This window comes from Pezoporus flaviventris, unplaced genomic scaffold (assembly GCF_033815535.1).
Source record: "Pezoporus flaviventris isolate CSIRO_AGI_PZ_B2104156 unplaced genomic scaffold, CSIRO_AGI_Pfla_v1 ptg000057l, whole genome shotgun sequence".
In the NCBI taxonomy this organism is placed as follows: domain Eukaryota; kingdom Metazoa; phylum Chordata; class Aves; order Psittaciformes; family Psittacidae; genus Pezoporus; species Pezoporus flaviventris.
In genome coordinates this window covers 8,167,394-8,180,817 of record NW_026892605.1, presented here as the reverse complement: position 1 = coordinate 8,180,817, position 13,424 = coordinate 8,167,394, and the positions used below count along the sequence as shown (strand labels likewise).

General features: G+C 42.2%; 1 protein-coding gene across 2 annotated transcripts in view; it reads right to left on the bottom strand.

The window, feature by feature from the left end:
* CCBE1 (collagen and calcium binding EGF domains 1) overlaps positions 1-13,424 on the bottom strand; it is a 97,018-nt gene that overhangs the window by 8,800 nt on the left and 74,794 nt on the right. For both annotated transcript variants that reach the window (XM_061469562.1, XM_061469563.1), the window contains exons 3-6: positions 13,077-13,129; positions 7,650-7,784; positions 6,635-6,772; positions 1,347-1,453 (exon numbers count right to left, since the gene is read on the bottom strand). In XM_061469562.1, the coding sequence (XP_061325546.1) occupies positions 1,347-1,453; positions 6,635-6,772; positions 7,650-7,784; positions 13,077-13,129 (433 nt within the window). The remainder of the gene's footprint in view (positions 1-1,346; positions 1,454-6,634; positions 6,773-7,649; positions 7,785-13,076; positions 13,130-13,424) is intronic.

Sequence of the window (13,424 nt, the reverse complement as noted above, 5' to 3'; positions counted from 1 at the left end):
AGCTGCTTAGTTTGGCTGCAGCTACTGTACAAGTGCTCACAGTGTCAGGTATTGATGGTCTTAGTTTTCCAGGAGTGAGATTTGAAAACAGGCATCTAACAGTGGAAGTTGGACACAAAAAACTTTTTACTGATTCAGGCCATTGGTTTCCATCAGTTCTCGCAGCAAAAGACTTGGCCAACAGCGTGACCCAGATCCCTTCCTAGAGGTCAGTGTGAGCCTGCTCAGCATCACAGACTGCAGCTGGACAAACAGACACTAAAAAGAAAGGATTCTTTTTTAACCTGTCTGCTACTATTTGAAAATCAGAATCTCCATCGCACATGAAATTCTGCCACTTCCACATTCCTCTCCCTGCTGATCCAGAAGGAAAACATGACATTCTGAGATTTTTGAGATAAAGAGTATCTCTAAATTCAGTATATTTCATTTAAGTGAAGTAGACGTCTTTCTTCCTAATATAAATTGCATTGAATGAATAACATTAAATGAAACAAGTGAAAACACCAAATTGTGTTTTGACACAATGAAACTAAACGAGCACCCTGGGTGAAATAATTACAGCCTGTCAACAAGAATTGTTGAGAATATTCCTGCAGAACATTTCAATTTAAGAAAGCCTGAATGTTTGAAGGTGATGTTACCAGAAAAGGAATTACACCTGAATACCTACACCTGCCTCTCCAAATTCTGAGTCTCTGAGTTAATTCAATCCTCATTAAGTGCAAAAGGAGGCCACTTACAGGAGCAATTAAAGTTAAAGGCCAGGACAAGTTTTTAAGTGCATTATTGTCTACTTGTAAGGACAAAGGTGAAAATGAAAGAGGTTAGGGCCGAGGGTTTTTCTTTGTAAGAGAATCAAAGCTTAGTGGTGGTTTTATTTAGCCATATACCTCCTAATTGGGAAGAATCCTGTATCAGCATCCCATTAATGCAAGATCATTTTCTCCCATGTTGTGGCATCTGCAGAATGTCTTGCACTTGCTTGTACTAAAGGTGGATCAAGTCCAAAATCTTGTGCATTTAGAATGAATGAAAAGCTGAGGCCAGCACAGATTGCCAAGAAACCTGGCCTCAGACTGGAATGGGAGTTTGGCAGACTCTGTTACCATGAGCTTGGTAACACAGCTCCATGAGCTTGGTTAGCAATCTGCTTACAAGCAATACAGAAGCATAAAGAAGAGACGCCATTCCAACATGATTTAAAAATATATTGCCATCATCTTTATGGCCACAAGAGCCACAGTCTCTGCCACAGGCAGTGACAGCTCCAAACACTTAAATTTAACCTCAGTTGCCATAAAACGTGCAGGTCTGGTAAAGACATGGCTGATCAGTGTTCTTACCTTTTGCTTCAGTTGTAAAACCATCTGCTTTATTTGATGAAATTCCTTACAAGAGGCACAGCATGTCCCCGGTTTCGCCACATTTTCAGATTTCTCAGTAAGCCCAGCTGAAAGAAAACAGTTTCCAATGAAAATATAAAGATCCGAAGTAAATAAATTCATACAGTGACTGCAAAAGCAACTTGAAAGTTGTTACATTTCCTCAGACTGTGAAAAGAGGAGAGAAATTTGCTATTACTAATACTTTGACTGTGAATTGCTATGTAAGCCTGAAAACCTTGCAGGGACAGCTCTGAGCTCATTTTTAAAGCAGCTGTTTCCAGTTAACAGTCCCCCAGGAATTTCTTTTTTTAATACCTGGAAGAGTTCACACCACTTCTTTTATCTTTGTGTTTAGGGTAGGCTAACCCTACAGATCTGAACTGATTTACGGTCCCCAAAGGGCAAATTTTCATATGGTATAAATTACAGTAAAATCCCTGACAATATGGTCATTTCATTCACTTCGCACAAACTGCTTTTTATCATCACAGGTTATTCCTCCATGTGATGAAATCAGACTGAGCAGAGACAGGGATTGAGATTAATGGCAGGGATTTAAATCCATGCAAGAGAAAGGGTCACACCTGTTGATACTACGCATGAATGGGATCTTTTCAAGATTCCATTAAATGTTTCAAACTGTAAGAGATATCACAAATGTTTTTCTTGCCCTTTTCCCAGTGCCATAAACTGTGAAGCACTTCTGCATCACAAGCAAACAAGCATTGTTTTAACAGATGTCCACTTAGAGAGAAACATTAGGTGAGCTTTTTTGCTTTCACATATAGTTGTTGAGAAGCATCAAGTGTACGGAGGCTCTGTGTATGATGTATGGCCTTCTACAGTGTTACCTGGAAGGGTTGTTAGACACCTTTGAACACCAACCTTTCAGAGCATGTCCTGTAATGGAAAAACTCTGCAGGTGCTCCTGGTTAAAGCCAGCAAATCTTCAAAATCTTCAAAAAGGATCAACTACAATGCACTTAGCTATTGTGTTTTCCTTCTCTCTTGAACATGCACTCTAATGTCCTTCACCTTTTTAGAAATATGCATTGATTTTGAAAACATCTGTGTCATTTTAAATGAAACCAGAAGTTTCTAATACTAAAGATATTGTCTAATACTTGACTTGAAATATTTGCAGGGTCCCATAAGGAATATTGCATCCCTCATATGGTCATCTATGGAAAATGAACTAAAGCACAGATTTATGAAAAGCTGATTTTTTTGGTATGTTTAATCCATTGGATTTAATGCCATATAAGGTATGCTTGCTTTTAGAAGACAAAATTTTAGTTTTCTCCTAATCAGGTAGGAGTGGGCTGTAAGGACAAGGTGCTGGAATGACCAGCAGCATTAATACTGTTGTCAGCACTGAACTGATCAGAAAATTAGGATGCAAAGGCTTGGGTTTTTTCCTACTCATCAAATGGCTGCTCCCATGGTTGCAGTCCAGTGGCATTACAATAATACACAATTCATTTAATGTTTTTATGGTAGTAAGCACACTGTTTGCGCTTCCCAGCCCTTCCTGATCATGCACAGCTTGGTAATATTTGAGCAGTTTTTCGTACGGTGCTCAGATGGCTCAAAGATTTAAGGCTGAGAAGTATGACTTGGGGTTTTCTAATGATCTCTGCGTAAGATGTAATAGAATTTCAGCAAATTGTTTCTGACTTCAAGACTGACCACAACACCTCCCAGACAGAATCCAGCCTTTATGTGAAGGTACCTGAACACACAGCATTTGCTGGTTTCCTTCCTCAAAGCAGTATTTCTAAGGCTAATCATTTTGCTTTTGATTCCTTCCAAAGACTATTTGGCCACGGACCTTTCTCTGATAAAGAGTCTGCCATGCAGAGGATTTTTTATCCCTTAATAAGGAATTGATATGCTGTAATCAAGACATCTCTTGATATTTCTATAAGTTACATTTCTCTTGACCACAAGTCAATATTGTGGCTCCCTCATGGAATTCTTCCTCCTGCTCCAATTTTTCAGCTTCCTTTAACAAAAAAAAATCAGTGTTTTGACATGTACATTTTTGGACCTGTATAGGATTTATAGATGCACATATAAAGAGCCTTCAGAAAAATATGCCCCCCCCCCCCTTTTCTTTTTTCCCCAAACTCCAATAAATTTTGGGTTTGGTACTAGTCTTAACCAAAATCTCTTTTAATAGCTATCTTACCAAATGAGTTCCCTCATATTGTGTAAAGAAATTTTGCTGAAAACAACATACAATCATAGGGAGAAACTGCCAGAGCCTCTGCTATTTGAAACCTAATGCAATCCCTCTAGAATCAGTGGAATTATGTGTGGATTAAGAAGCAGTGAATTTGGCCTCGTGTTTCATTCTAAAATCCAGTTTATCTTCCAGAAGGATGTGGCACACGGGGCTGACAAGTATAGATAAAACAGGGCTGTAAAAATTCATGGAGATGAATGGGGGTGGGGTCAGCTATGGTTTAGGAAATATCATACCAGTGAGATTTCTTCAAATCCAGTTGGATTGACTTGTCGGAGGAAGAAGTCCAACAGCGTCATATAAGCAAGCATGAGCTGCATCCCTGGAGAGAGGTGGAATCCCCCTAACTCATACCAGACAGAGGTGATGATTTGACCAGGAAAGAAGTCATTCATCAGACATTTGCTCTACCCCCATCTGATCCTGTATCAGGACCAAACTATGAACAAAGCCAGAATAAAGCATGGATAAAGCCAGAAGCTACCTAGGACACGCAAGGGAGGGCAGGAAACGATTAGATGGAGCCACCCATGCACAGTGCAGAAACAGAGGTCACCCACCAGGGTCAGTTTGGCCAGCACTGAGCAAGACACTCTTACAGCCTGTTTCCATTGCACAGACCTATACCAGAATACGATTTATTTCAGAGAAGGCTTAAACCAGCCCCATTTCATGAAGGCTTTCTAAATCACAAAGTCTAGCTCATGTGTGACATTGCCATCCTGATGGGGGTCCTTTCATCTCAGTGAGACACCAGTGAGCCCCGTGGCACCTACCAGTGAGAGATCTGCTAGGGGGAGTGATGTGTTTTCTTTGCGTGTGCTCAAAGAGTCTACCTTGCTGATGCTGGAAGAGAAGGAGATACTGGCTGGGGAGAGCTCTGCAGGGAGCTGTGCCGCGGGCAGTCTTCACATGGAGACTGTTGAGTTATCATCTGCGTTGCATTATCCAGGCTCAGCCTGCTGAGATGGTTTCATTTGCCTACTTCTGTGAGAAGAGTGTATTGTCTCTATCAAATGTGACATGTCTGTGGATGCAGGAAAAATGCTCCCTATTCTTGTGCCTGCTAATAAACCCGAAGCTCTTGGTCAAGCCCTGTTACAGAGCCAAAAAGTGCCTGGATTGCATCCTTCAGGCATGGCACAATGAAAACATGACTAGTATCTCCTGGAAAATAAGTGAAATGGTTAGAGCTGGAGAAGGGGTACATATGTTTTCATGTCTCTCACACTAAACGTTAAAATAAAATTGAAGTGTTCCATCTACGAAGAAAAGCAAATAATCGATTTATTAGGAAGTGATTCCAGCATGGATGTGGTGCTCACCAGATGGGTGCAGGGCTAGGGCTGACCACGGGGTGGTGCATCGCGACAGCCGGTCGCTCTCGGCTGCCCAAAGCTTTTTCTTCCGGATGAGTTAACGCACATGAACCCCGTCAAACAGCAATGACCAGATCCTCCTAAATTTGTCCCAGAGGCCTGGCAATTAGTAACAGTGACTTGGATTATAGCGGGGTAACAGAGCGGAAAGCTGTCTCCTGTCTTCACAACGCTGGTTTGGGAAATGTCTTGAAAGATGGGCAGTATTTTTGTTCCAGATTAACTACTGAAACTGACATTTTTATGTGCCGTGCATATTCAGTGTAAAATTGGTGCTTTTCAAATATCAGAACTATTTCCACAGCCTTGAATATTTTGCATGGTTGGTTATCCTGAGTGCTGTGGACACTGCTTTGTCTAGTAATTTGAATTAGCCAGCAGAAAAGTTAACTAGAAAAACTATTTGCAAGGGGATTATATGGGTTATTTCTCTTTCCTTTACAGTTTCCACACACTTACAAGGAAAAAAAAAATTGAAAAACTAAATTAAAATTAATGGACATGTTTTCAGAGGAAAACCAAATTATAAATTGCTCTCGCCATCCAACAGGATTTGAAGCACCCTGACAGTAACTGTTAGGCATTAATTGATGAACCTATGGTAAATCATCATTCATTAAAAGAGGGGATTTTGGTGGGGTTTTGAGTTGTTTGGTTGTTGTTTTTTTTTTTTTTCCCAGATCACAGGTTGTTTTCTTCCTCCTTTCTTTTCAAATTGTTGCATCAGTTTTAATCTGCAGTACTCTGAATGCTGTAACTTAATAACTGGGATGATGTCAAAAACCTTAAAATCATTTATGCACAGCACACACATGTACTTGGAAACCAACAGTGAAAATCAAGAACAAGGCTTCACTTCTACCCGTTTCCCATCACAAATTATTTTCATTACAAAAAAGTCACAAGACACACAGACTAATTGCAGGTCAGCAGAATTCAGTGTTACTCAGTGTAATTTAGCAACCGATTTAAGCAAGTCTTGGAAAGTGTGTTGAACCCTCAGGCACACCTTCTTTGAGCCACTGAGTGCCCAGAAGCACTAACCATCCAACCCAGGGCCATTTGCTAATCTGAAGTATAGGCATGTACATACAAATTGAAGTTACTGAAATTAATTTAATAACAGGTTAAATTAATGAAGTCTTGTAAGTGTAATTTTTTTTCCCCTTTGTTTCCTGAGCTCTGGACCACAAACTAGGTATAATCCAGGTTGGTAAAGGAGCAAAATATGGCTTTTAGCAGATGGATCCAGCAGAACTGTCTAACTGAAGCTGTAAAGGCAAGTTTCACTGTTCAGCCACTCTGTCTCTCTGGGGAAGACACTTTCCACATCCTTCAATGTACTCGCACTCTTTCTTTATAGATGGGGTTACTAATGTACTGCTCTGTGTGTGTTGCTCATAAACTGGGGAGGAGGAGAGCATGCAGCAGGACTGCTCCATAGGGGCTTGGCTGCCCAGCGAACAGCCCAGACTCTGCAGGAGCATCAACTACATCCCAGGTTCCCAGGTTCAGACCCCCAGCTCTAAGTATAGCATAAGGAGCGGTTCCTCTTTATGTCAGATCAACCTTTTAGATGGCCCTTTGGCCCAGAACCTTTAATCCCCACTAGCATATACCTCTATCTCCTTTGGTGCATGTCTTGCCATCCTCCTCCCGCGTATAGCCTTCGTGACACTCGCACCTGTAGCTGCCTATGGTGTTGACACAGATCTGAGAGCACAGGGTCCCGTTGCTTGTGGCACATTCATCTATATCTGGAGAGGAGGAAGAATCATAGAATCACAGGCTCATAGGACAGAATGTTTTGGGTTAGAGGGGACCTTAAACATCATCTAGTTCCAATGCCCTGCCATGGGCTGGGATGCCTTCCACTAGAGCAGGTTGCTCCAAGCCCTGTCCAACCCGGCCTTGAGCACTGCCAGGGATGGGGCAGCCACAAGAGTTCAAAATGCTCCAAAACCAGAGGTTTCACACCTCAAATACAACAAAAGACTTCCTCCAAAGGTATCAGGAGATTTCATGGTTTAAATATATGAGTAATTGCAGCACTGCTGGTGCATTGGGCTTGAGCTCTATGCAAACTGCACATTTATTATTAACGCACCTGACATTTCATCAGTGAACATCTCTTGACCACTTCTTTGCATTGAAAAGCTCACAAGCAAAGCTTGGTCCTGCAGATCTTGGTTCGCTGGCACAACAAAGGCAGGTCAGACTAGCCACACAATGACCACATGTGAACGGTCAGTTCTGAATTACATAGTGGCTACCTGAATCAAACCACAAGGATTTATTTTCATAATTAGGCACAGTTATAGTGCTTTGAGGGATACTGTTAGCATCATGTCCCTTGTCTAAGGCTAAAAACCCAAACCTGCAGGAGGAATTAATAAAGGGAATTACATCAGCCCAACATTCCAAAGTGTTTGGTTGCATATGTCTCATTTTAGGTATTACCTACTAATAATTTCAGGGGGATTTAGATCTCTTAGGTCTAGAACCAATCCTTAACATAATTAAAACATAGTAATGAAATAAGAAAGATTTCTGATCTAAACTGACTCCTAAAAGACCTGAGGGAGCAGACTGCATTAGTAAGTAGAGATGAGCTAAACACGCACTTCTACCTACCCAGGCAATAAGGCTTTTCTCTGTTCCTGTGCCTCTCCCGATCATAGCGATACCCAGGATAGCAAGTGCATAAGACTCGCCCAAAGTTATCTGTGCACTGCTGTTCACAGGGAGCTTCGGCACAGACATCATAGTCTGGAGAGAGAAAAACGTGGTTAGGAAAAATACTGGTGGCAGTAGCTAGATGATACTTAGTAAAATTGTAATTGCTAATCACAGCTTTACAGCAGTTGGACAGTTTCTGAAAGTTGGATTTTAAGCAAGGGTCACTTTCCCAGTTTGTAGAATTTAAGAATTCTTTTCACAGAAATATCAAATTACCTAAAAATTGTTTTACTGTTTTATCGCACTATTTTTTAGGTGCTGATAGCAACATTTTGTACGCCGAATACTGTGGGACACTGTGAAGCTAACTGCCAAATCCAGGCATAAAGCATGTTATAAAGAAAACTTAATTAAAATTGCACTCTAATTATTCAAAGCCAGATATAACCCTTCTAGCAAAGAACACATTGTTACAAAACCATCATCACTCTTCATAATAGCAACGCACAGATTAGGGTATGGTAAAGTCACTGGCAAGGCTTGTCAGTGAAATCCTAAAAAACTCAAGTCCCCATTTCAAACTCGAAGGAGGGAGAATCTGTTTCTGATTTCAGTGCTATGCAGCAGCAGATGTGAAGTAGAACGAAGACACCAGAGCAAACCAGGGTCTGATCTGCATCCCTGCCCTGCCAAGGGCTGGATCTGTCCGCTGGTGTCAGGCTGGTGGTGCGGTTGAGGAGAGATGGCTCTGGGTCCCTGGCTGTGGGTCCAAGGGGTTTGCAGTGCCAGGAGAAGAGAGGAGCAGGAGCAGCATCTAGTGTCAAAACCAGCTCAAGCAAACCCTGATGGAAGTCAGGTTTTATGCCAAAGCAAGTGGCAGTTTCTGAGATGATTTCAGAGGAACATCATCCTGTACACAGCATCCAGGTGGCTGTCACTGTGAGCCTTCAGTGACTGGATACTAGGGAGTCATAGCAGAAATATGCTGTCCATGTTCCAGACCAAATACATCTAAACCAAAGTGTTTCAACTGAGTCCCCAGCAACGCACTGTTTCCATATTTACAGTATAAAATGATTAAAACCCAAACTCATTAGTGACTCACAGTAATGACTAGCAGACGTCCCTGGGTATGATGATTTTTCCAAACAATTAAAATGAACTGGTAGACAGTAAAGCAAGTGAAACCACATTTGCATGTTGCACAAATTATTTGCATATTTCACAAATTATATGAAGCACACACGTGGCACTGAGGGTAAAAGTGACAATGTGCCAAGGTACAGAAGAGCACCAACGCTTAACAAGCTGCTGTACGTCACACCAGAGCCCTTTAGACCAAAAAGTACTATTGTAATGGTGCCAAACATTTCCTCCCTTGTGCTTGTCACCTTTTGAATAGCAGGCATCCTTTCTTTCCTTCTTATTTCACAACTGTGTTAACACTTGAAGCCTGCCTGTAGTGCTGTGATGGTGAATGGCAGTGCCAGGACACCCAGCAGGAACTAGGGTCATGCAGTGCACAGCCTTGCTCAAGTGTGGAAGGAAAACACAGCCCTTGCCTTCAAACATGGTCAGCCTTGGCTAGTTTGGGCTTTTTAGGTGATGCTAGGGTTGTAAACTCCCATTACATTTGGCACTACTAAATAATCCTGAATATAAAGTGGGTATTAGTGGTGTTTTTCCTGGGCGCGGTTGCAATTTTAATTTTCCACTGAAATAAAATCAGATGGAGAACAGGCTAGTGTGCCGAGCACCGAGGTAAACATGCCTGCTCCTTAACCAGCGTGCCCGTGCAGATGCTGGATTTGGCTTGTGCCATGTTCTGCCTATTCAGAGTGGATGCAAAATGAGCTCTGTCCTCCCTGTGCTTCCATGAATAGCTGTGCCCTAATAAATTATAAACAACAGTGCTGGAAGGGACAATCTCCCACTGCAAGCAGGATTAACTATGTGTAAACCTTTCCTAATAGACATTTGTCTAGCCTGTACCTAGAAACCCCTGAGGGCTGGAGATGCCCCTCCATGCAGTCTATTACCAAGATTGAATGTCCCTGCAGATAGAAAGCCTTTTACTCATATCTAATCCAAATTCCCCTTGCAGCCATTTAAGCCCATTATTTTTGTCCTCTTCTTCTTGACCCTGAAGTACGGTTTACTTTCCCCTTGCAGCAAGTTTCCACATACCTAAAAACTGTTATCATGTTTCCCCTCACCCTCATTTCTTCTAGACTAAACAGTGCCAATGCTTTTGAATTGCTTCTCTTCTGCTATATTTCATCTAACTAGACATTAAATGGCTTTCACTTCCACCTTAATTTACTTTCATACAAAGATAGGGAAGGGTCCAAGAAGTGGAAATCTCCCTGCTTGTGGTTGCCGAGGAGTCAACCCAAATCAGACAATGGTTATGGGCAGGTCCCACATCACAGAGCTGTGTGTCCCCAGGGCTTTGGTCCCAGGTGAACAACTCCCTCAGGAATAGTCCTCACAAGTGGGATGAAATTTGGCAAAAGCTGCTTCGCTATTTCTGTATGCTATGCAGAACTGAGGATGCACATGCCCTTCCATGGTCAAGCCCCTTGTCTGCCAGCCCAAGCTGAGAAATGTGGTTTGTGGATGAATCAAAGCCGCACGGTGAGCATCAGGCTGTTCCAGACTTCAGGAAAATACAAAAAAACTGGAGCAGAACAACAAATGTCTCTGTATATTTCAGTGAACTCAGGAATGACAGCGCAGCATCTGAAGTTGTACCAAGGAAATTTCTGAAATAGCATTAGTGAGGGAAGAATAGATCTGATTAGTGTTTGCCTGCCATAAACTGTAACTAATCCACAGCCAAGAAACTCAAGTAACAAACCAGTGGCAGGGATGGTGTTCTCCAAAAGAAGCTGTTTCAGACTACATCTGTCCCTGCTTTACCCTCAGTGGCACCAGAAGACAGGACTTGGTTGGAGCTATGAGTCTCTAGAGCAAAGAAGAAGATCATTCAGGAGAAAAGGATGAGGAGTTACTTTTTGACCTGCTTCACTAGTCAGGTGGAGAAGGAAGAGATGCTATAAGGGCAATCAGCCACACAAAACAAACTCCCCTTCAGGTTTCCTGAAGAGCATTGTCCTCTGCTTCTGCAGCTGAAGCCCAGAGTGAGAAGGTGAGTCCAAAGCAAATGAAACGCAGAACCTGGGGCATGGGCTCATACTGGACTGCACTGATTTCTGTTGCTTTTCAAGAGCAGACAAGAAATAACAGGTCAGAAACTGAAGATGGTCATGGGCAGACACAATCCTTTGGGAGTCTGTTTAAATAACAGCTGTCCAAGAAGGATATCACTGTCTTCCTGAAGCAGCTGAAAGAGGGTGGACAAGGGAGGGTCTATCCGTATCCCAAACCTCCTCTTTGCAGCCACTGCTATATCACAGAGAAGACAGGGCTGGAGCTACTTCTCACATCTTTGACTTGCCAGTACTGGATTGAAAGGTGCAGATGTGCTCTAATAAGCTCACATCTGTAATATATTTATGTGGCTGTGTCGAGATATGCATTTCATACAGCTACTCTTCAAGAATATGCCAAAACAATGTGTGAAGAGCCAAGTAATGTCTTGTAACGGACTAAGTGAAATGAATGCTTCACTGAATCGTGTTTCTCATCCCTATACCGAGATCGTCTCAGATGTTATAGTAATTGCTGTGGCCTCTGAACTTCAAGGCAAAATATAGATTGAGCTGAAAAAGGGTGAAAGGAGGTATGAGAGGAAAGAAGCCAGAAGAGAAATTCAATTAGTGGCAGAAAACTCAGGTTACTGAGATGCAATTCACAGACAGGATTAAGCAAATTCAGTGGGTACATAATAAAATCTGCTTTCATAATCACCTCAAGTCTCAAGAGATGAAAATTAGGAGCCTAAAATAATATATTGCCATGGCTCTCATTTTATTTTTGTTCCTATCATTTCTCCTGCTGTACCCATTGTATTTAGTGAATAGCCAGCGTATAAAATGGTTACAATCCATAGGAAAAATGGAGGGCAGAGTGTAGAGTCCTGGCTTCTTTCCACCCTGAAAGGAGGGCTTCTGTCTCCTATGCACACAACTGCCTTGCACAACAAAGTACAACTGCCTCCTCCAAGTGTCTGTCTCACTCTGGAGCTGCCGTCTCATGCCACACACACTGAAGTGAAACTCACTGCAAAACCACATCTTGGAGCATCAATTTCGCCCAAACCCTTCTCAGCTCCCCAGGGCTTGGGTGGGTACTGTGAGCTCCTTCTTTGCAAGGAAACAGCAGATCCATAATTCCTGTTATGAGAAAATGTGTTTATTTTTGTCTTTTTTTTGTTTTTTTTTTGTCTTTTTTTTTTTATTTTTGTTCTCCCAACCAGTGTTCTAGTGTTTCCAGCCAGCAGCAAAGAAGATGCAAATTATAAAAAACAAAAGCAGCAGGATCAGCGTTTGGGTTATAATCCCCGTTGGCTGGAGACTGTAAGTCAACTGACTCTCTCCGGTATGTTAATTTGTCCCTTTTCCTTTCAAAACATCACCATCCCAAACTGGCAAAACTCTCAGGTCAACTCAAGGTTTTCCATGTGTCATCAAATAGAAGGATGTATTACCATAAACCAACCTTTTAACCTGGTTTTTGGAGAAAACATGGTTTATTGGCTTGTTATCTCTGGCCATTTGCTTCTGCGTGACAGCTCCTATTTCTATGGCTTCAGAGCCAATTTCATGCAAATCAAGCAAAGCAATCAGAATGATTGAAGAAGTCCCATTGCCACTGCTCACGTGAAACTGTTGGCTGGGTGGACCTGACGAGGTTAAGGCAGGCAGAGCTCAGCCTTTTCCTGCACGAGATCTCATTGCAACAGCCTCTGCGCCCATGACCAGGAGAAGTGATGGAAAAGTAATGCTGCTTGATGATGCTGTCCCCTCACTGACATCTTTGGGAAATGGATAACTAACAGCAGGACTAACTTAGTCACCCATTTCCTGTTCAATTACAAGCCAAATCAGCTGTTGTAGATTCAAGGATTACATGGAGAGAGCCATCAGACAGGAAACGTGTGCTCCTGGGTGCACAGAGCACTCCTGCATGCCTAACCAAGAGCAGAATGCAGCCCTTTGTTTGCAGCAGTTTGTGGGACAAGATCTGTGTAGCCATGTGTACTTAGGGGAGGATCAATGCTAAGGAAAACTTCTGGAAGATACTGATCTTTTTATTTTCCCATCAATTTCTTGGGAACAGCTCCCCCACTGACACAAGATACGTTTGAGCCTGTGGTTATATTAGGATGCTCTTCCAAACTGGCAGTGCTGAGAAGAGGGCAAAGGGGAAAGACAAATGCAGAGGGACAGGACAGATAAGAACAGTGAAATCACATACCTTCAGGGATGCACTGTCCAAGAACAAACTTATAACCCTTACAGCATTTTTTCCTGAAAAACAATAAAATAAATAAATGAATAAATAAATACATTGTCTAAAGGTTGATGCTGCCTTTAGAAACAGTCATGACTATATCATGTATGTGATGAATGAAATAAGATGAGGATCCTGAGCTTCACAGTTGGAGATAACTCAGCATTAAGGAATGCAACATGGAAACACACCATTCAGTCCATGAGGCATTTTAAATGATGGCATGACTAGCCAACTCAGGAGCCTGGGGCTGGGTAGCCAATGCGGACACACTCAGCATCCCAAGTATTTTCTGAAAACCCAGCTCCCTTG